Below are 19,411 nucleotides of genomic sequence, written 5' to 3' on the forward strand. Positions count from 1 at the left end.
TTTGCCATTACTCCATAAGTGAGACTGTGCATGGTTTTGAGTGGGTGCCTGCCGTCAGGCTTCTGGAGAGGGTATTTGGGTGGTGGGTGGTAGGTGTTGGGGGATGGGGTGGGGGTGAGGGGTGGAGAGGCAGTCTGCAGCCCAGGGATGTCTCACCTGGCCACAGTTCCTGCCCACTTCCCAGGAGGGAAGGATAGGGGGGTCTGTGGATGGCAGACGACTCACCTCCCACGGAGATCTTCTCCCCTCTGATCCAAGGCGTCAAGACCTTACCGTGTAAGAAATAACATCGAAGCGAATATAAGCTTTATTTCAAAGCCCTGGTTGGCGGATACCTCCTCTTTCAGTCTTGAGCGTTCATCCCAAGGCCTAAGCCACGCTTGTCCTCTCCTGCGGTGGCAGAAGGAAAGGAGGAACAGGTCCTAAGGATGCCCCTTGGGATTCAAGGAAAGGGATGCTTGGTAGCTCACCTTGCCAAGGACCTGTTCTTCCCCTTGGGGAAGCCACCGAGCATCACACTTCCTTGCCACCCGATAAACACAGGCGCCTTTCTTTAAAAATATGATATATACTGTGGTGGACACACGCAAATATAGAACATGTATCTGGATGGCCTGAAGTCAGGGGCGATTAGAGCCTATGTGAATCTCTAGCAACTAGATGTCCACGGGCTCCCAGTGATCTAATGCCTTCCGTTGGGAAGGGCAGACCTCACTTCTAGTTCCAGCTCTTCTTCCTCCCAGCGATGGAGTCTTGGGTGGTCAAGTAGCCAGTCTGGGTTACAGTTCCCTTGTCTTAAAATAAGGATAATGATATCTACCTCACTGCATTGCTGTAATAACTAAAGGAGCTAATATTCTGACCAGGACTTGACGATAGTGGGCAATCAACTCCTGTAAGTTTCTCTCCTGCCATCTCCCCAACAGTCCTCAGTGAACTGTAGACTGTTATTTGAAAGGTGAGATTCCCTATGCATCAGACGTTCCTGGACCCGGGAGGCTCATCTAATCCGCCACCTGCACCCAGAAGACATCTTCCATGATCCTGAGATTCACTGAGATTTTGTCCCAATTTTCTATTATACCAGGACTCCTCATCTTCCCCCAATTATTCCCTCAGTCATCTCGCTGTAGTCCTTTTTTTTCACATTCTAAGTGGTTTGCATAAGTGGGAGTAGGAGTCACATGTTTGAATTGCACCAGTGAGAGATTCGAAGCAAATGGGACAGAGAGGTAATACATAGACAGCTCTTACGAATAATAAGAAAAACACAAATGCCTAATAGAAAAGTTGGAGAAGAGGCACAGCAGACAATTTCACAGAAGAAGAAATACAGATGGCTGATAAAATTGGAGGGAAAAAAAGTTCAAGCTCACTCAGTAATGAACGTAAACTTACATGAGATAAATTTGGCCTACCTTAGCTAGGCTAAGGTTTTTTCAAATAATGTTCAATACTGGTAGTGAAACTAATAACTAACATTTCCTGGGCACTGATGTGTCACGTGCTTGCCAAGCCCTTGGCATGCATTCCTGATGACACAGTTATGAGAGATGCTTTCATAGTCTACCTGTAGGGTAACTTGGTACAAAGTGGAATTTGGCAACATGTGTCAAAGTCTTTAGAAAGCTTGCAATTCCACTCCTATGAATCTATTCTAAGAAAATAAGACATATAGTCAAGGAGTTATAAGCAAGGACATCTATCCTGGAGTAATTTGTGGCAGCAAAAAAACTTAAAATAATCTATATACCCAACAATAGGAGAAGGGTTATACAAATTATGATATTTTATATAATGTACCCTTGCAGTATAATTATTATTGTGTTCTTCACAATTAACGGCAGGAGATAATGCTCACAATAAAATGTTTAGGGAAAGGAAGCAGGACGTAAAGTTGTATATACCCAGATATCCCAATTTTGTTTTTTAAGACAATACTTCTAGATAAGAGAGGCCTGGGTTGTAAATTCAAATGTCTTCAGGGAACAGACAGGTATGGCAGGAGAAATACATGACAAAGGCTGTGGGGCCTGTGGTGAACCAGACATGCTCCCCCTAAAGGCAGGTAACTCAGTGTTCAAACACTGAGCCAGCAGACAAGTACAGGATGAAAATAGCCCACGGGTCTTGAGTTTGCAACCCACCTCTGAATTCCAGAACAGTAGCAATGGTCTTCTGAGTTTTGGATATTGGGTGATTTTTATTTCTTCTTCATCCTCTTCTGTGTCTTCCAAATTTCCTACAATGGACATCGACTACTTTTTTAACCAGAGGAAAACAAAACTCTATGGCTGTCAGAATGGACGAAACTGTTGGTCAAGCACATGCGGAAGTCTAGACCAAAGACATAGTCTTAGGGCAGAGAGATGCTTTTTCTGGTTTCATCTCACTGCACCCACAACATTCGGTTGCACCTAGTCAGACTCCTGGAAACGGCAGGCACTCCAGTCAGGGCTGGAGTCCATGCAGGGCCTGGAGTCCATGCAGGGCCTCAGAGGCCCAGCACCACCAAACCAGCTCTACAACAAATGATAAAGGAATTTATCTAAGTGGGAAACACAAGAGAAGAAAAGAACCTACAAAAACACACCCAAAACAATTGAGCAAATGGTCATAGGAACATACATATCGATAATTACCTTAAACGTGAATGGATTAAATTCTCCAACCAAAAGACACAGGCTTGCTGAATGGATATAAAAACAAGACCCATATATATGCTGTCTACAAGAGACCCGCTTCAGACCTAGGGACACATTCAGACTGAGAGTGAGGGGATGGAAAAAGATATTCCATGAAAATGGAAATCAAAAGAAAGCTGGAGTAGCAATACTCATATCAGATAAAATAGACTTTAAAATAAAGAATGTTACAAGAGACAAGGAAGGACAATACATAATGATCAAGGGAACAATCCAAGAAGAAGATATAACTATTATAAATATATATGCACCCAACATAGGAGCATCTCAATACATAAGGCAAATGCTAACAGCTGTAAAAGGGGAAATCGACAGTAACACGTTAAAATTGGGGACCTTAACACCTCACTTACACCAATGGACAGATCATCCAAACAGAAAGTTAACAAGGAAACACAAGCTTTAAATGACATAATAGACCAGATAGATTTAATTGATATTTATAGGACATTCCATCCAAAAACAGCAGATTACACTTTCTTCTCAAGTGTGCACAGAACATTCTCCAGGATAGATCACATCTTGGGTCACAAATCAAGCCTCAGTAAATTTAAGAAAATTGACATCATATCAAGCATCTTTTCTGACCAAAATGCTATGAAATTAGAAATCAATTACAGGGAAAAAAATGTAAAAAACACAAACACATGGAGGCTAAACAATACGTTACTAAATAACAAAGAGATCACTGAAGAAATCAAAGAGGAAATCAAAAAATACCTAGAGACAAATGACAATGAAAACACAATGATCCAAAACCTATGGGATGCAGCAAAAGCAGTTCTAAGAGGGAAGTTTATAGCTATACAAGCCTACCTCAAGAAACAAGAAAAATCTCAAATAAACAATCTAAACTTACCCCTAAAGGAACTAGAGAAAGAAGAACAAACAAAACCCAAAGTTAGCAGAAGAAAAGAAATCATAAAGATCAGAGCAGAAATAAATGAAATAGAAACAAAGAAAACAATAGCAAAGATCAATAAAACTAAAAGCTGGTTCTTTGAGAAGATAAACAAAACTGATAAACCAATAGCCAGACTCACCAAGAAAAAGAGGGAGAGGACTCAATTCAATAAAATTAGAAATGAAAAAGGAGAAGTTACAACAGACACTGCAGAAAAACAAAGCATCCTAAGAGACTATTACAAGCAACTCTATGCCAATAAGATGGACAACCTGGAAGAAATGGACAAATTCTTAGAAACGTATAACCTTCCAAGACTGAACCAGGAAGAAATAGAAAATATGAACAGACCAATCACAAGTAATGAAATTGAAACTGTGATTAAAAATCTTCCAACAAACAAAAGTCCAGGACCAGATGGCTTCACAGGTGAATTCTATCAAACATTTAGAGAAGAGCTAACACCCATCCTTCTCAAACTCTTCCAAAGAACTGTGGAGGAAGGAACACTCCCAAACTCATTCTGTGAGGCCACCATCACCTTGATACCAAAACCAGACAAAGATACTACAAAAAAAGAAAATTAGAGACCAATATCACTGATGAATATAGATGCAAAAATCCTCAACAAAATACAAGCAAACAGAATCCAACAGCACATTAAAAGGATCATACACCGTGATCAAGTGGGATTTATCCCAGGGATGCAAGGACTCTTCAATATACGCAAATCAATCAATGTGATACACCATATTAACAAAGTGAAGAATAAAAACCATATGATCGGGCTTCCCTGGTGGCGCAGTGGTTGAAAGTCCGCCTGCCGATGCGGGGACACGGGTTCGTGCCCCGGTCCAGGAGGATCCCACATGCCACAGAGCGGCTGGGCCCGTGGGCCACGGCCACTGAGCCTGCGCATCCAGAGCCTGTGCTCTGCAACGGGAGAGGCCACAACAGTGAGGGGCCCGCGTGCTGCAAAAAACAAACAAAAAACAAACAAAAAACCACATATGATCGTCTCAATAGATGCAGAAAAACCTTTGACAAAATTCAACACCGATTTATGATAAAAACTCTCCAGAAAGTGGGCATAGAGGGAACCTACCTCAACATCATAAAGGCCATATATGACAAACCCACAGCAAACATCATTCTCAATGGTGAAAAACTGAAAGCATTTCCTCTAAGATCAGGAGCAAGACAAGGATGTTCACTCTCGCCACTATTATTCAACATAGTTTTGGAAGTCCTAGCTATGGCAATCAAAGAAGAAAAAGAAATAAAAGGAATCTAAATTGAAAAAGAAGAAGTAAAACTGCCACTGTTTGCAGATGACATGATACTATACATAGAGAATCCTAAAGATGCCACCAGAAAACTACTAGAGCTAATCAATGAATTTGGTAGAGTAGCAGGATACAAACTTTAATGCACAAAAAGCTCTTGCATTCCTATACACTAACAATGAAAAATCTGAAAGAGAAATTAAGGAAACACTCCCATTTACCTTTGCAACAAAAAGAATAAAATACCTAGGAATAAACCTACCTAGGGAGACAAAAGACCTGTATGCAGACAACTATAAGACACTGTTGAAAGAAATTAAAGATGATACCAACAGATGGAGAGATATACCATGTCCTTGGATTGGAAGACTCAATATTGTGAAAATGACTATACTACCCAAAGCAATTTACAGCTTCAATGCAATCCCTATCAAATTACCAGTGGCGTTTTTTACAGAACTAAAACAAAAAATCTTAAAATTTGTATGGAGACACAAAAGACCCTGAATAGCCAAAGCAGTCTTGAGGGAAAAAAAGACAGAGCTGGAGGAATCAGACTCCCTGACTTCAGACTATACTACAAAGCTACAGTAATCAAGACAATATGGTACTGGCACAAAAACAGAAATATAGGTCAACGGAACAGGATAGAAAGCACAGAGATAAACCCATTCACCTATGATCAACTAATCTATGACAAAGGAGGCAAGGATATACAACACAGAAAAGACAGTCTCTTCAATACGTGGTGCTGGGAAAACTGGACAGCTACATGTAAAAGAATGAAATTAGAATACTCCCTAACACCATACACAAAAATAAACTCAAAATGGATTAGAGACCTAAATGTAAGACCGGACACTATAAAACTCTTAGAGGAAAACATAGGAAGAACACTCTTTGACATAAATCACAGCAAGATCTTTTTTGATCCACCTCCTAGAGGAATGGAAATAAAAACAAAAATAAACAAATAGGACTTAATGAAACTTAAAAGCTTTTGCAAAGCAAAGGAAACTACAAACAAGAAGAAAAGACAACGCTCAGAATGGGAAAAAATATTTGCAAACAAATCAATGGACAAAGGATTAATCTTTAAAGTATATAAACAGCTCATGAAGCTCAGTATTAAAAAAACAAACAACCCAATCCAAAAATGGGCAGAAGACCTAAATAGACATTTCTCCAAAGAGGACATACAGATGGCCAAGAAGCACATGAAAAGCTGCTCAAACATCACTAATTATTAGAGAAATGCAAATCAAAACTACAATGAGGTATCACCTCACACCAGTTAGAATGGGCATCATCAGAAAATCTACAAACAACAAATGCTGGAGAGGGTGTGGAGAAAAGGGAACCCTCTTGCACTGTTGGTGGGAATGTAAATTGATACAGCCATTATGGAGAACAGTATGGAGGTCCCTTAAAAAACTAAAAATAGAATTACCATATGACCCAGCAATCCCACTACTGGGCATATACCCAGAGAAAACCATAATTCAAAAGGACACATGCACCCCAATGTTCATTGCTGCGCTATTTACAATAGCCAGGTCGTGGAAGCAACCTAAATGCCCACCGACAGACGAATGGATAAAGAAGATGTGGTACATATATACAATGGAATATTACTCAGCCATAAAAAGGAACGAAATTGGGTCATTTGTAGAGACATGGATGAATCTAAAGACTGTCATACAGAGTGAAGTAAGTCAGAAAGAGAAAAACAAATATCGTATATTAACGCATATATGTGGAACCTAGAAAAATGGTACAGATGAACCGGTTTGCAGGGCAGAGATAGAGACACAGATGTAGAGAACAAACGTATGGAGAGCAAGGGGGGAAAGCAGTGGCGGGTGCGGGTGGGGGTGTGATGAATTGGGAGATTGGGATTGACATGTATACACTGATGTGTATAAAATGGATGACTAATAAGAACCTGCTGTATAAAAAAATAAATTAAATTAAATTTTAAAAAAACAGAAAGTAATTAACCAAAGCCTACACTTCCAAATCCTCCATATCATTTTTTTCTTAAAAAAAAAAAAGGGCTTCCCTGGTGGCACAGTGGTTGAGAGCCTGCCTGCCGATGCAGGGGACATGGGTTCGTGCCCCGGTCCAGGAAGATCCCACATGCTGCAGAGCGGCTAGGCCCATGAGCCATGGCCGTTGAGCCTGCGAGTCCGGAGCCTGTGCTCCGCAACGGGAGAGGCCACAACAGTGAGAGACCCACATACCGCAAAAAAAAAAGAAAAAAAAAAAATATATAGAAAGACAGAGAGAGAGAGAGAGAGAGACAGAAAGAGAGAGAATTCAGATTGTCACATAGAAGCATTTGTTCCTTAAAATGCCATCAGCCCAGCCTGGGTGGGCACACAGCTCCAATCCTTTACATCCATAGCCAGATGCCCAGAGCATCCTAGAATCACTGCTACGTCTCTTACTGGGGTTTATAAAAACTTGGGAGGGGCCTGATAAGAAAGCTTAACTGATTTCTAAAGAGCCAATGAGTAAAGATTCTCACTGCGTCCCTGATTGTCCCATGCAGTTAGCAATAAAAGGAGGCTTATGGAGTATCAGGATGTTGGAGACGCAGACTGCTGCTCCCCTGAGAGGCGCCTCCACTAAAGCAAGTCTGTATTGACTTGGTCTCTGGCTAAGCCAGAAACTTGGAGGATTTCCGTTTCACCTGCCTGAGCTGTTACCACACAGGCCTTGCCGAAGCTGTGGAGTCCTGTCCACTCTACAGGGTGAACCGCTTTGGGAACCGAACGATAAGGATGGCAGCGCCTCACCAGATCCTACAGGATAGCAGAGGGGGGAGCAGAAGGGGGTGGCCAATGGCAGGAGGGAACACAGGAGAGTGGAATCAGAGAAGCAGGTCCAGTGTCCTATCCACGTTGAGAGGGTAAAAACCCTCAGCAGTGCACACACTAGGAATGAAGTGGATTCTTGTTTTTACAAGGAAATTGTTAGTCCAGCCAGTGCAGGGTAGTGGTTACAAACTGTAGCATCAGGCAGATCCGAGTTCAAATGTTCACTCCATCACTTACTGGAAATAGGATCTTGGGCAACTTATGTGACTCCCTAAGCCTTGGTGCTCTCACTTATGATGTGGTGTGATTGTGGCACCTGTTCCACAGGGTTGTGAGCCTAACTGTGTGCATGTAACGCAATTAGCATGGTGCCCTCAGTGCTTATGCGTTATTTTTATAAGGCAAGTTTTGACCAAACCATTTCACCCATAGACATTCCTACCCCTTTGGGCACTTGACCTCTCTCCTCTTTCTACATCTCCTCATACTTTAGATTCAGGGGGCAACGGAGAGGAATTCTATCACAGTCAGAGGTTACAAACTGACTAGGGGCTAGTGACAAAGAGGAGATCATGATTTCATCAGAGGGTTATGATTTTTATTTGCACTGAGTAGTAAATGTAACCATGACCATCAATTTAACTGGGCAGCAGCTTCTAGAGCCTTCCTCCCCATCTGCCAGAGTAGACTGTACCTTTCTTAATGTTTTGTAAAGCTGTAAGTGAAGCAGGAGTGTCCTGAGTGTATGTTGAACAAATTGGGATGAGAAAGCACTGGTGGGTTTTGTAGTAGTCGTTCCTGGAGTGTTGGTTTTCCTTCTCAGTAAACACTGCTATGGAAACCATCATTTGAGAGATGTTACCCATCATCAGCCCTGACTGACGTGGGGCTGGACAGACTTCCCAGAGCTTCTGCAGAAAGGATCTGTATCCTCAGGGTCATTGTGCTGCCCCAGGACCAACCTGAGCTCCACAAGTGTACAAAAGAGAGTTCATAGGGACTTCCCTGGCGGTCCAGTGGTTAAGACTCGGTGCTTCCACTGCAAAGGGCAAGGGTTCGATCCCTGGTCAGGGAACCAAGATCCCGCATGCCACACGGCACAGCCAAAAAAAAAAAAAAAAGAAACAAAAACAAAAGAGAGTTCGTACGCGGTAAACTGAAACTAGCTCTCCTGTACTCCTTCGGTACCACCAGTCATCTTAACCGTGCCCGTTTTCCTCTCCAGGGCTTGTTTTTGCCTTATGGGACCCTCACCCTTGGTGTTAGAGGTCTCTCATCTGTGAGCACCTACAGTAAAATGATAAGCTTATCTTTTCTCAATACAGATCCAATCGTTCAACAAGAAGGTCCAATGTGGGCAAGTGACACCAAGCTGAAGAGGCCAACTCGAGAGAGAAGAAACTTGGTCCCATCCTCACAGCTAGTAACGGTGATGGAGAATACCCCCGAGAAAGCCAAAAAAAAAGGCCTGAGTGCTCTCTCCCAGAAGGAACCACACCCAGCCCTATCCCAGGCCTTCCAAGGAACGAACAGTCCTCAAGAGTTGACCGAGTCCTTGGGGCCACCACGCATAGCTACCACCTTGGAAGGGCCAAGAAGAATGATGTTTCGGTTCAGAGATGAAGATTTTTATTCCGTTTTATCCTCAAACTCTGGAGAAGAAAATGATGACACTGAAGAGGAAACCCATGTAGAGGAAGAGCTTTTGCTGGCTGGTATGCACCCGCTCCGTTCTCCTTCCAATCATAAGAGAAGTAGATTTCTTGGGACATTGGCCACTCAGGCCAAAAATAAAAGTTTTGAAGAAAATCCTGCAAATTGCAGAGCGAATTCTGTAAGAAGTGAGTCCAGTCATGGCTCATTACGAATTAGCAGTGCAATGCAGCTAGTGACAGGGCAGCCTTCCACCTGGCAAGGGACATTCCAAGACCCTGGGCGGCCTGATGGGGGGTCTGCTAAAGAGAAAGACAGCAGTGACAGTGAAAATGAGAAGACCTTTCATTCATGGGACACCAAATCCAAAAGCAGTCTGGAGGATGACCTTAATGCTGAAAATGTATTTCGTGATGTTACTTCTATGGAAGACAGGCCCGGAACCCATGATTATGAAAGAGATTGGCAGGCCCATTTAAGTGACTCTCATAACCGTCTTGGCTGTTTTCTTGCTGGTAGACCAACAGCTCCAAGATCATCAATGAATTCATCCTATAACACCCCAGGATCATTCATGCATTCTGCTCTGAGAGACGATACTCCAATAGACCTGTCCACATCATCTACCTTAGCTCCCAGTTCAGACTCGGAGGGAAGCTCCAGGTTTAATGTTCGTCAACCACTGTCCCCCATTAGAAACAGGAATCTATTTGCCAGTGCTGAAAACCACAGTTATTTTCCTGTAAACAGTGTGCATGAATTTGATGTCAGGGGAGCAGAACATATTACTTTAACAAGCCAATCTCAGGAGGCTCCATTACATACAGAAGATCTCTTACTAAATCCTCAAAGCAGCTTGTCCTTGGTGGAGTCTTCCAGCTCTTCTCCATCAGAAATGAATTTACAAGGCCACTTGCATGTGCCCAGGTCCCTGCAAGAAAATATACCTTTTAATTTCTTTGCAGTGTCTGAGTTCCCAAATCAAAATGACAATGGGAGCAGAATGGAGGTCCCTGGCGTCACCAATGAAAAGGAAGCCACTAAAATAAAGGCAGACCCTGAGAAACTCAAGAAATTACAAGAAAGGTGAGGAATTTTCATAATTATATGAATATACATATATATTTCTAAATTCTATTTCTCTAACACGAAAATAAGCAGTGCTTTCCTTAAAGGGTCATGGGGATTCTAAGTCAAGGGAGGCCCTTCCTTGACATTTTAATGATTTCTTCTTTCAAGAAAATTGTCTAGTTTGTTGCTTTTAAAATATATGTCTCTACAAAGAAACGTTCGGTGTTCCAGCCCAATTTCTTCAGTATTCCCAAAGTGTTTTTTTCCTTGAATACCGTAACTTTAAGAAAGGCAAGCAACTATACTCCAATAAAAAATAAATAAAATTTTTAGAAACAAAGAAAATAAAAGGCAAGTTTGCCAAATATAAGGGTTTTGGGGTTTGCTTGTTTGTTTTTGGCCGCACCTTGCAGCTTACAGTTTCTTAGTTCCCCGACCAGGGATCGAACCCGTGCCCCCTGCAGTGGAAGCATGGAGTCTTAACCACTGAACCGCCAGGGAAGTCCCAAGGGTTTCTGACTTCTACATAGGGCTTCCCTTTCCCCCTAGCAATTAGGAACCAAGATTTTTTTATGAAATGGTTGTTATCTCCCCAGAGAAGGAGCCATTCAGCACTTGGAAGTTCACCAGCTCTCCCCCATGAGCTCTGCGCAAATCCAACCAACAGTTCTAGAATTTGAACCTTCCAAACTAAAAGGCCGGTCTCCAACAGTTGCCATAGCTACCTCAGTTCTCTGAAGGGCCACGCTGGGGTGACCACTGCTTCCATTTTATGTGCTGCTTCTCATGCACAAGAAAGAAAGAAATAAGATCTTTTTTGAATTGCTCTTTTCTTTGATCTCTCCTTTCTCGTGAGATGATTTTGGGATATTTCACAACTATGAAATGCAATACTTTTTAAAGCTGTCGTTAAACACCATGTCGGGATTTGACCATTTAATTTATGATAGGTGTTGCCATGCCCTGATATTGGCTTACTGATCTGGAAAGTGATTCTTTGAATGCGAGCTCTCTTTTTTGTGTTAGCATGGCTCACTGGGTCATTAATTATCCCATTGATATTCATCTGTAAGTGGGAAAATTCCATGGCAATGAATCTGAATGCAAAAAGGAGGAAAAGATATGACTTAGAATGCTCACACACTCCTGTCTATCATTCGACTGCAGGAATGAAGTAATTTCCTTGTTAGCAGCACCTTTTTTTTTTTCCATATCAAACAAACTACCAAAAGACAGACCCAGGGTTAAGGGCCAAAAGGTCTCGGCACCCATCCATCCTCACCTACCCAAAAATACTCTTCAAACCCACTTGGCAGGGGTCTGGACCTCCACCATCCCAAAGCAATGCCTTCGGGCTAAAAATGACTTCTTTTAAAAATGCACCCACTTGTAGGTGTAGTAATGCATTAAACAGCTACTATTTGTGTACTTCGTTTATCAGACACTCTCTTTTTTCTGTATACAATAAACCTTATGCTTTTCTTATTATTTCAAAATTATTCATTTTAGGAAATATTAAAAATATAAACTTAAAAGAAAAATCACCAATAACCCTATAATCCAGAGAAAAGCACTGTGAAAAACTCTTTCCAGTCTTTTATCTTTGCATATAAATGCAATTTTTAGTAAACATTGGTTCATATTTTATAATATGCCTTATTTTAAGATTTCAAGCCCATTTCTCAATGCCACTTACACTCTTTAAAAGGTTCGCTTGAGGGCTTCCCTGGTGGCGCAGTGGTTGAGAGTCTGCCTGCTGATGCAGGGGACACGGGTTCATGCCCCAGTCCGGGAAGATCCCACATGCCACAGAGCGGCTGGGCCCGTGAGCCATGGCCGCTGGGCCTGCGCGTCTGGAGCCTGTGCTCCGCAACAGGAGAGGCCACAACAGTGAGAGGCCCACGTACTGCAAAATAAAGAAAAGAAAAGAAAAAAGTTCACTTGATTAGTAAGCTTGATACATACAAATAACATACGCACACTCTAGAGAATTAGAAGCAGAACAAACCTTGGGCATCCTGGTGCCCACCTTCCAGCAAACGGAACATCACTGGAGCTTGGGAGCCCCTCACTCACTCTATCTCCTCATCTCCCTCCTTCATCTCCTCCCTCCCAACTCCCTAAACCCTCTGGAAATCATTCTTGCATTGCAACCATCATTCCTTTGCTTTTTAGTTTCTTGTTGGAAGTTTTTTTGCTTCATGGCTTCACCATATGAGCATATGTATTCCTAAACAACACATTGTATATATTTTTGAATTCTGTAGAAATGTTCCTATTATTTTTGAACTCCCTAGAAATGGAATATCTGTTCTCCCGTGACTTGCTTTTTCCCCTACATCGTTAGCCAGGTGCATCCTGGTTGGTATTCTGGGGCTTTAATGCACTTGCTTTCACCACTACAGACAATTTCGCCATTCTCCTGTCGATGGACATTTGGGTCCTTTACTGTTTTCTGTACACAGTGCTACATGAACATTCTTGTAAACGTCTCCTGGTGCACATGGGAACAGTTCTCTAGGATATTTATGCAGGAGCGGACTTGCTGGCCTGGCGGGTAGCACAGCTTCCACCATACAAGTAATGCCAATGTACTGTCTCAACAGTGATGTATACTGTTGTCCATCCTTGTCAGCACTTGTACTGATTGGCTTTACAAATTGTCACCAGTCGCACGGGAGTAAAATGATACCGTGGCTTTAATTTACATTTTCATGACTGTTAGTAAGGTTAGGTGTTCTGTTGGCTCTTTTAAAATTTTTTTTGGCCACGTTGTGTGGCATGCGGCATCTTAGTTCCCTGATCAGGGATTGAACCTGTGGCCCCTGCATTGGGAGCAGGGAGTCTTAACCACTGGACCACAAGGGAAGTCCCTGTTGGCTCTTTTAAATGTTAAATGACCATTTCTATTTCTTCTTCTATAAAATGCTTATCTATGTCTTCTGCCCATTTTTCTTTTAGAATATATATATATTTTAAATCCTTTATATAGTCTGGCTATTAATCTGATTCTTTGACAGTTGTGTGTTGGAAATATCTTTTCTCAATTTGTAGTTTGTCTCTCCTCTTTCTTGATGTTTTTTAATGAAAATAAATTCTTAATTTTAATGTAGCCAACTGTATCCATCTTCTTTACAGATTGTGATTTGTACCTTGTTGTCTTAAGAAATCCTTTGCTAACCTGGGGTCATTATGACATTCTTCCTACTTTCTTCCAAAATCTCTACAGTTTTCCTGTGCACATTTAGGACTTCATGTGAAATGAATTTTGGACTTAAGTGTGATATTTAATTTGTGGTGTGAGGTATGCATTGTGAATACCAATGTGTCCCAGGATCTTTCCCCTGCAGAGCCACATCTGTCACATAACATAACTATAAATATATAAGTCTGTCTCAGGGCTCTCTGTTCTGTCTGTTCTGTTTTTTTGGTTGTTTTTCCCTAAGGCACACCATCTCAATGACTGAAGATTTATAAGTTTATAAGTGCAAAAGCCTCCCTCCCCACTTTGTTCCTTAAGAGTCCTTGACTATATACATTTAAAAATCAGCTTTTGGGGATGTTCATTGGACTTGCATTGAATCTATAGATTATTTGGGGGAGAACTGACATCTTGGAGACATCGAGTCTTTCTTTGGTAAACATGGCACATCTCTTCTTTTATTTGTGCCCACCATGAGATAGTATAATTCTGTTCCTTTTCATTGAACTTCCCTTTCTTGGGAGAAAACTCTTTTAAGACACTGAGCATACACTCCTATATCCACAGTAATGTCCATTTCTTCCTCTCCTTTGATTTTAGTCTCTAGCCAGTTTTGCTTTCCTTGACCAGAGAGTTCCTAGGCCCATGAAGATTCTAAACAACAAACAATTAGCCTTAGCCTCCTCAGAAGCCTCCCTGCAGAAACATCAACCAGCTATTGACTCACCATTTATGAGACACAAATACGTTTGCTTACATTTTCATTAATTCCACCTTCAACACATTCCAGCAGCTTATATTCTGGAATGTTGGCATAGCTTATTGGCAAGGGTTGAGTTACTGGTGAGTTCACGTCCAAGTTCACTGGCTCATCACTCATCCCAACCAACATCTACCGAGTGGTCTCCACATGCCAATGCTTTACCAGACTCCAGATGCACTTTGTTGTCTGCACAACAGGTTCACCCTCGCCACCCCCTCCAGGCCGCCCCACGCCCCTGTAAGTGGGTAGCAGTAGTCGGACCATCATGGCTTTGCGCATGAGGAAACAGAGACCTGGAAAGCTCAAGCACCTTGTCCAAAGTCATCAAACTCACAAGTTTTAGAAGCAAACCTCAAAGGCAGGCCCTGGAGGTGCGGGGAGAAGAGCTCCTAGCCTCTGGCTCAGTCTCCCTCCGGAGCTCTTGCCCAGCCTTTGGATGTGTGATAGGAGCGCTGATGCTCCTGGTTAGCTCACACGGATCAATAACTGCAAAGGAGCCTGACTGAAGAATCGTGAAGCTAGGGACTTCCCTGATGGTCCAGTGGTTTAGACTCTGCGCTTCCACTACAGCGGGGGCGGGCTTCGATCCCTGGTGAGGGAATTAAGATCCCACAGGCTGCGGGGTGTGGCCTAAAAAAAAGGAAATTAAAAAAAATTTTAAATACCTCTACCACCTGCCTGCTGCGGCCTAAAAAGAAAAGAAAAGAGAAAGAATCCCTGACCCTGTTATCAGTAACCATCATGCCGGGAAGAATCTTCAGCAGGGTCAGAGGGAGCAGTGGGTTAGCCCCCGCTGGGGGCGGGGGAGCGGGGGGGCTGGCTCCCTTTTCCTCCCCGCCCCACCCTACGCTCTGGGAACTGGTATTTGCGGAAACTGCAAACGTGTAGACTCCTGGTGACGAGGGCTTGTTTTCCACTTAGTCTCCTGGAGGAGGACTCTGAGGATGAGGGAGACTTGTGTCGCATCTGTCAGATAGCCGGGGGTTCCCCCGCCAATCCCCTCGTGGAGCCGTGCGGCTGCGTGGGAAGCCTGCGGTCTGTCCATCCGGAGTGCCTGAAAACATGGCTGAAAGTGAAAATAACATCAGGTAGGTGGGAAAGGCGGAACGACACACGTGCCGAATACTTAACACGAGGCGCCGCCCTGTGGGACTCGCAGCCTTGACGACAGCTCACGGCAGCAGTCGCTCGGGGGGAACGGGGCCCTTGCTCACAGCCCCCGAAGGACAGGGGCAGGACTAAGCTGCCTTCAAATTATGGGAGGGAAATGAGTTTTGTTTTGTTTTGTTTTGAAGGCTGAGGGAAGAATCCTGGAACGTGCTGTCGAATTTTACCCCTGCTCGAGGCCTGAGCAGAGATGCTGAGATTGCCTCCCAGGAGGAAGGAAACTAGAATTGGGTCTATGGCTGGGTCTCAGCAAACACACAGCGGCCACGGCAGCTGGTAGACAGACCAGTTCTGCTTCCTTTTACTTGGGGAGAGGGGTTGGGGTAGCACCTAGGAGCTGAGCCCAGCTGCCCTTTTGCGGCAACGAAAAGAGCAGTGATCTAATTTTTCTGCCGCCATATTAGATAAAGAGAGTCCCATTGTGCTCATTTTGTCAGCTCTGTCTTTAACAGATCTTGTAACTGGGTGTGAAACCCCGTTCTCAACTCCCGAGGGAGGTTATAACCTAAATACAGCCATGTCAGTAGGTCGGCTGTAGTTTCCCTGGCAGAGAACAGATTTCTTCAAAACATTTAGGAACAAGAGCAACTTGAATAACAACAACAAAAAAAATAGGACGCCAGGGCTTCCCTGGGGGCGCAGTGGTTGAGAGTCCGCCTGCCGATGCAGGGGACACGGGTTCATGCCCCGGTCCGGGAAGATCCCACATGCCGTGGAGCGGCTGGGCCCGTGAGCCATGGCCGCTGAGCCTGCACGTCCGGAGCCTGTGCTCCGCAACGGGAGAGGCCACAGCAGTGAGAGACCCGCGTACAGCAAAAAAAAAAAAAAAAAAAAAAAAAAAAAAAAAAAAAAGGACGCCAATGCAAAGAACACTTCGCTTCAAAAAGACCTAAGGCTTTTAGACTCTCCTTTCTGAAAACTTTTTACCCCAGAGCCAGATGCTGTTTCGCTTCTCCTCCATGTTCTCCTCCTTGGTTATCATTGTGCCAGACAGCCCAGGAGACCTAGAACTTGACCCTGTCCCCGTGGCGTGTCACCACGCCCCCTCAGCAAGCACAGCACACCATTTAATCAGGCAACGAACACACAGGATGATCCCGTTAACTGTCTCCTCCCTGAGGCCCTTCTCCACGTCTGCAGGAGAAACGTAGGAGCGCCCACTGCCCGAGCTGCTTAAATGCATCTCCACACAGTGAGCAGGGTACCCAGCCCTTCAGAGAGCAAAGAACAAGTGGATCTCAGCCGCTAATGACTACGCTGTGCGATGCTTTATCTTACGAGAAATCTGGGCTAATTAAACATCTAGCACAGAAAAAATTCCTCATGAGATGCGTGATGAAAGTACTGCTAAATGCTTGTAAATGCTAATGCTGGCCTGGGTGTGATCTGGCAGGATTAGACTGGAGGACACACGGGACCTTCCGTAGCCTTAAGTGTTATAGAATGATGCTTTAAAAAAAAAAAAATCAAGTCAACAAAATGCAGATAAGGGATCGCTGTTCATCCCTGTCTTTTGAAATTCTCTATTATTTACTACTTCTCTGTATCTCCAGTGGGGAAAAATAGAACCGGGGTATAAAACCCTATCTTTACCAAATAAATTCAAGTAACTGATTCGTCCTCTGTTTTCTTTTCTTTTTTTTTTTTTTTTTTGGCTGCACCTCTTGGCTTGTGGAATCTTAGTTCCCAACCAGGGATTGAACCCGGGGCCCCCTGCAGTGGAAGTGCAGAGTCCTAACCACTGGGCCGCCAAGGAATTCCCAGTCCTCTGCTTTCTAATGCATAACATAAACACTAGTACATCATTAGCCAAAATGCAGCACCTACACCAGGGGGAAAGGGCATATGGCAACACGCTTGCTTAGACATTACAGCCACAGATCTGCATCTTCCACTTTTGCACTGGGGAACAGGATAAGCGGAGGAAAAAGCGCTGATCTAGAATTCACGTTAAAAAAAAAACCAACAAACCAGCAACAAAGGAAGCCTTCTCCTGTTTCTTTTCCCAAATGAGGCTGACAGGCTCAAGCATTGGCCCCAGATACTGCCATACCAGTGCCCACACATGGCCCCAGGGTCCCTCACTCTTCTCAGGTGGCAAGTCACCTGGGCAGGAGTAAAGACAGATTTTTAAGCCACAGATCGAGGATAGCTTCTGCCACCAATTCGGTCCTTACTAATTTATTTGCTTGGACCAGTGTTAGATCTGCCAGGAAAAACAACAGTAACATAGATGTAATATTCACTCTTCCGGCAAACACTCGTGTTACCGACTCTCAGCCTCCATGTAGTAATTCTAATTTTATGAACCAATATGTTTATATTTAAACAGAAAGCAAGACCTGTTATTTAAAACAGGTGAAATTCCTGGGAATTTCACTCACAGGAAGCTTGCATCATAATGAAGATGATGACAAAAGAAAGTTTTTGGATCTCAGGTTCAAGGTCATTTTCTACCTTGAGCCTGAAGAAAAAGAAAACTGACTGACTTTAAAAAAGAAAGCCACTGAAACGCAGCATTCCTCACACACACACAAATTCGCTCGCAAAATGTCCACACCAAAAGGGTTACGTGTAACAAACCCTTCTTTCATTTAAGGAGCAGATCTTGGCGCCGTGAAGACTTGTGAGATGTGTAAACAAAGCCTGCTGGTCGACCTGGATGATTTTAACGTGGCCGAGTTCTACCAGAAGCACCAGCAGTCCCGGGTAAGAGCTGCTCACACCCGCTCTGGGTCCACAGGCTAGAGTCGGGTAGAGGCACAAGGGAGGAAGAAACGTACCCTGATACAAGGAGCGTAGAAGCCCTATGCAGGGGGTGAGTCTGGGAGTCTCCTAATTTAGCTCGCTTCTCTGAGAAGGTCCGTTACTACACTGGACCACTGGAGGGTTGGAAGACTTGGTTGCTTGGTTGCTGGGGTCCCACTGCTGTCAGGGACGAAGTAGGAAGCTACAGTAGCTGACTGGACACACGGAAATAGGAATAGTCTGGCAAGCTTCATGCCCAAATTTGCTGGAATAATTTAATAACAAGAGAAAAAAATTAGGGTCTTGGAGGAAATAGTCTCCAATTTATATATCAAGTAACTCTGGGGTAACAAGGGACTGCTTTGCTCAAGGTTTAAAACCATGTAGGAAGCACCTACTGTGTGCTTTTTTTTTTTTGGCTGTGCTGCTCGGCTTGTGAGATCTTAGTTCCCCGACCAGGGACTGAACTCAGGTCCTTAGCAGCGAAAGCACCGAGTCCTCACCACTGGACCACCAGGGAATTCCCCTACTGGTTAAAAAGGTGCTTTTTAACACCTCGTGAATTAATTCTCCTGGGGCATTTGGATTGAAGTTCTAATACTGTGAAAGAGTTAACCTTAGGTGGGAAGGTGATTTATGCCCAGGATAATAGTTCACTGCCCAATTCTCAGGCAAACAATCTTCTATTTAGAGCTGTCCTGCCCAATGTAGAAGCCACAAGCCACAGGTAGCGCACGAACAAGTGGTTACTTCCCGCTGAGATGTGTTGTGTTATACACCAAAGTTCAAAGGCTCAGTATAAAAAAAAAAGAGTAAAATATCACATAAATAATTTTATATTAATTATGTGTTGAAATAACATTTTAAATATACTGGGTTAAATAAAATATATTACTGAAATTAATTTTACCAGTTTCTTTTTACTACTTTAATGTGACTCCTAGAAATTTTCAGGTTACCTACATGGCTTGCATTGGTGGCTCCGACTGTATTTCTACTGGGTGGTGGTGCTGATCTGGAAGATGCCTTGAACCACATAAGCAGTCAGTAGATATTTTATCAAAAGAAGAGAGCCCATCATTACCATTAA

The 19,411-nt window shown here is 43.3% G+C and overlaps 1 protein-coding gene across 1 annotated transcript in view; it reads left to right on the forward strand.

The window, feature by feature from the left end:
• Positions 1 to 19,411, forward strand: part of MARCHF10 (membrane associated ring-CH-type finger 10) — a gene marked incomplete at both ends in the record, with an annotated part of 79,532 nt that overhangs the window by 44,959 nt on the left and 15,162 nt on the right. The window contains 3 exons of the mRNA XM_082678798.1: positions 9,043 to 10,456; positions 15,328 to 15,494; positions 18,173 to 18,282. Coding sequence (XP_082534924.1) covers positions 9,043 to 10,456; positions 15,328 to 15,494; positions 18,173 to 18,282 — 1,691 coding nt within the window. The remainder of the gene's footprint in view (positions 1 to 9,042; positions 10,457 to 15,327; positions 15,495 to 18,172; positions 18,283 to 19,411) is intronic.

Source organism: Grampus griseus (genome assembly GCF_964374135.1).
Source record: "Grampus griseus genome assembly, chromosome: 20".
In the NCBI taxonomy this organism is placed as follows: Eukaryota; Metazoa; Chordata; class Mammalia; order Artiodactyla; family Delphinidae; genus Grampus; species Grampus griseus.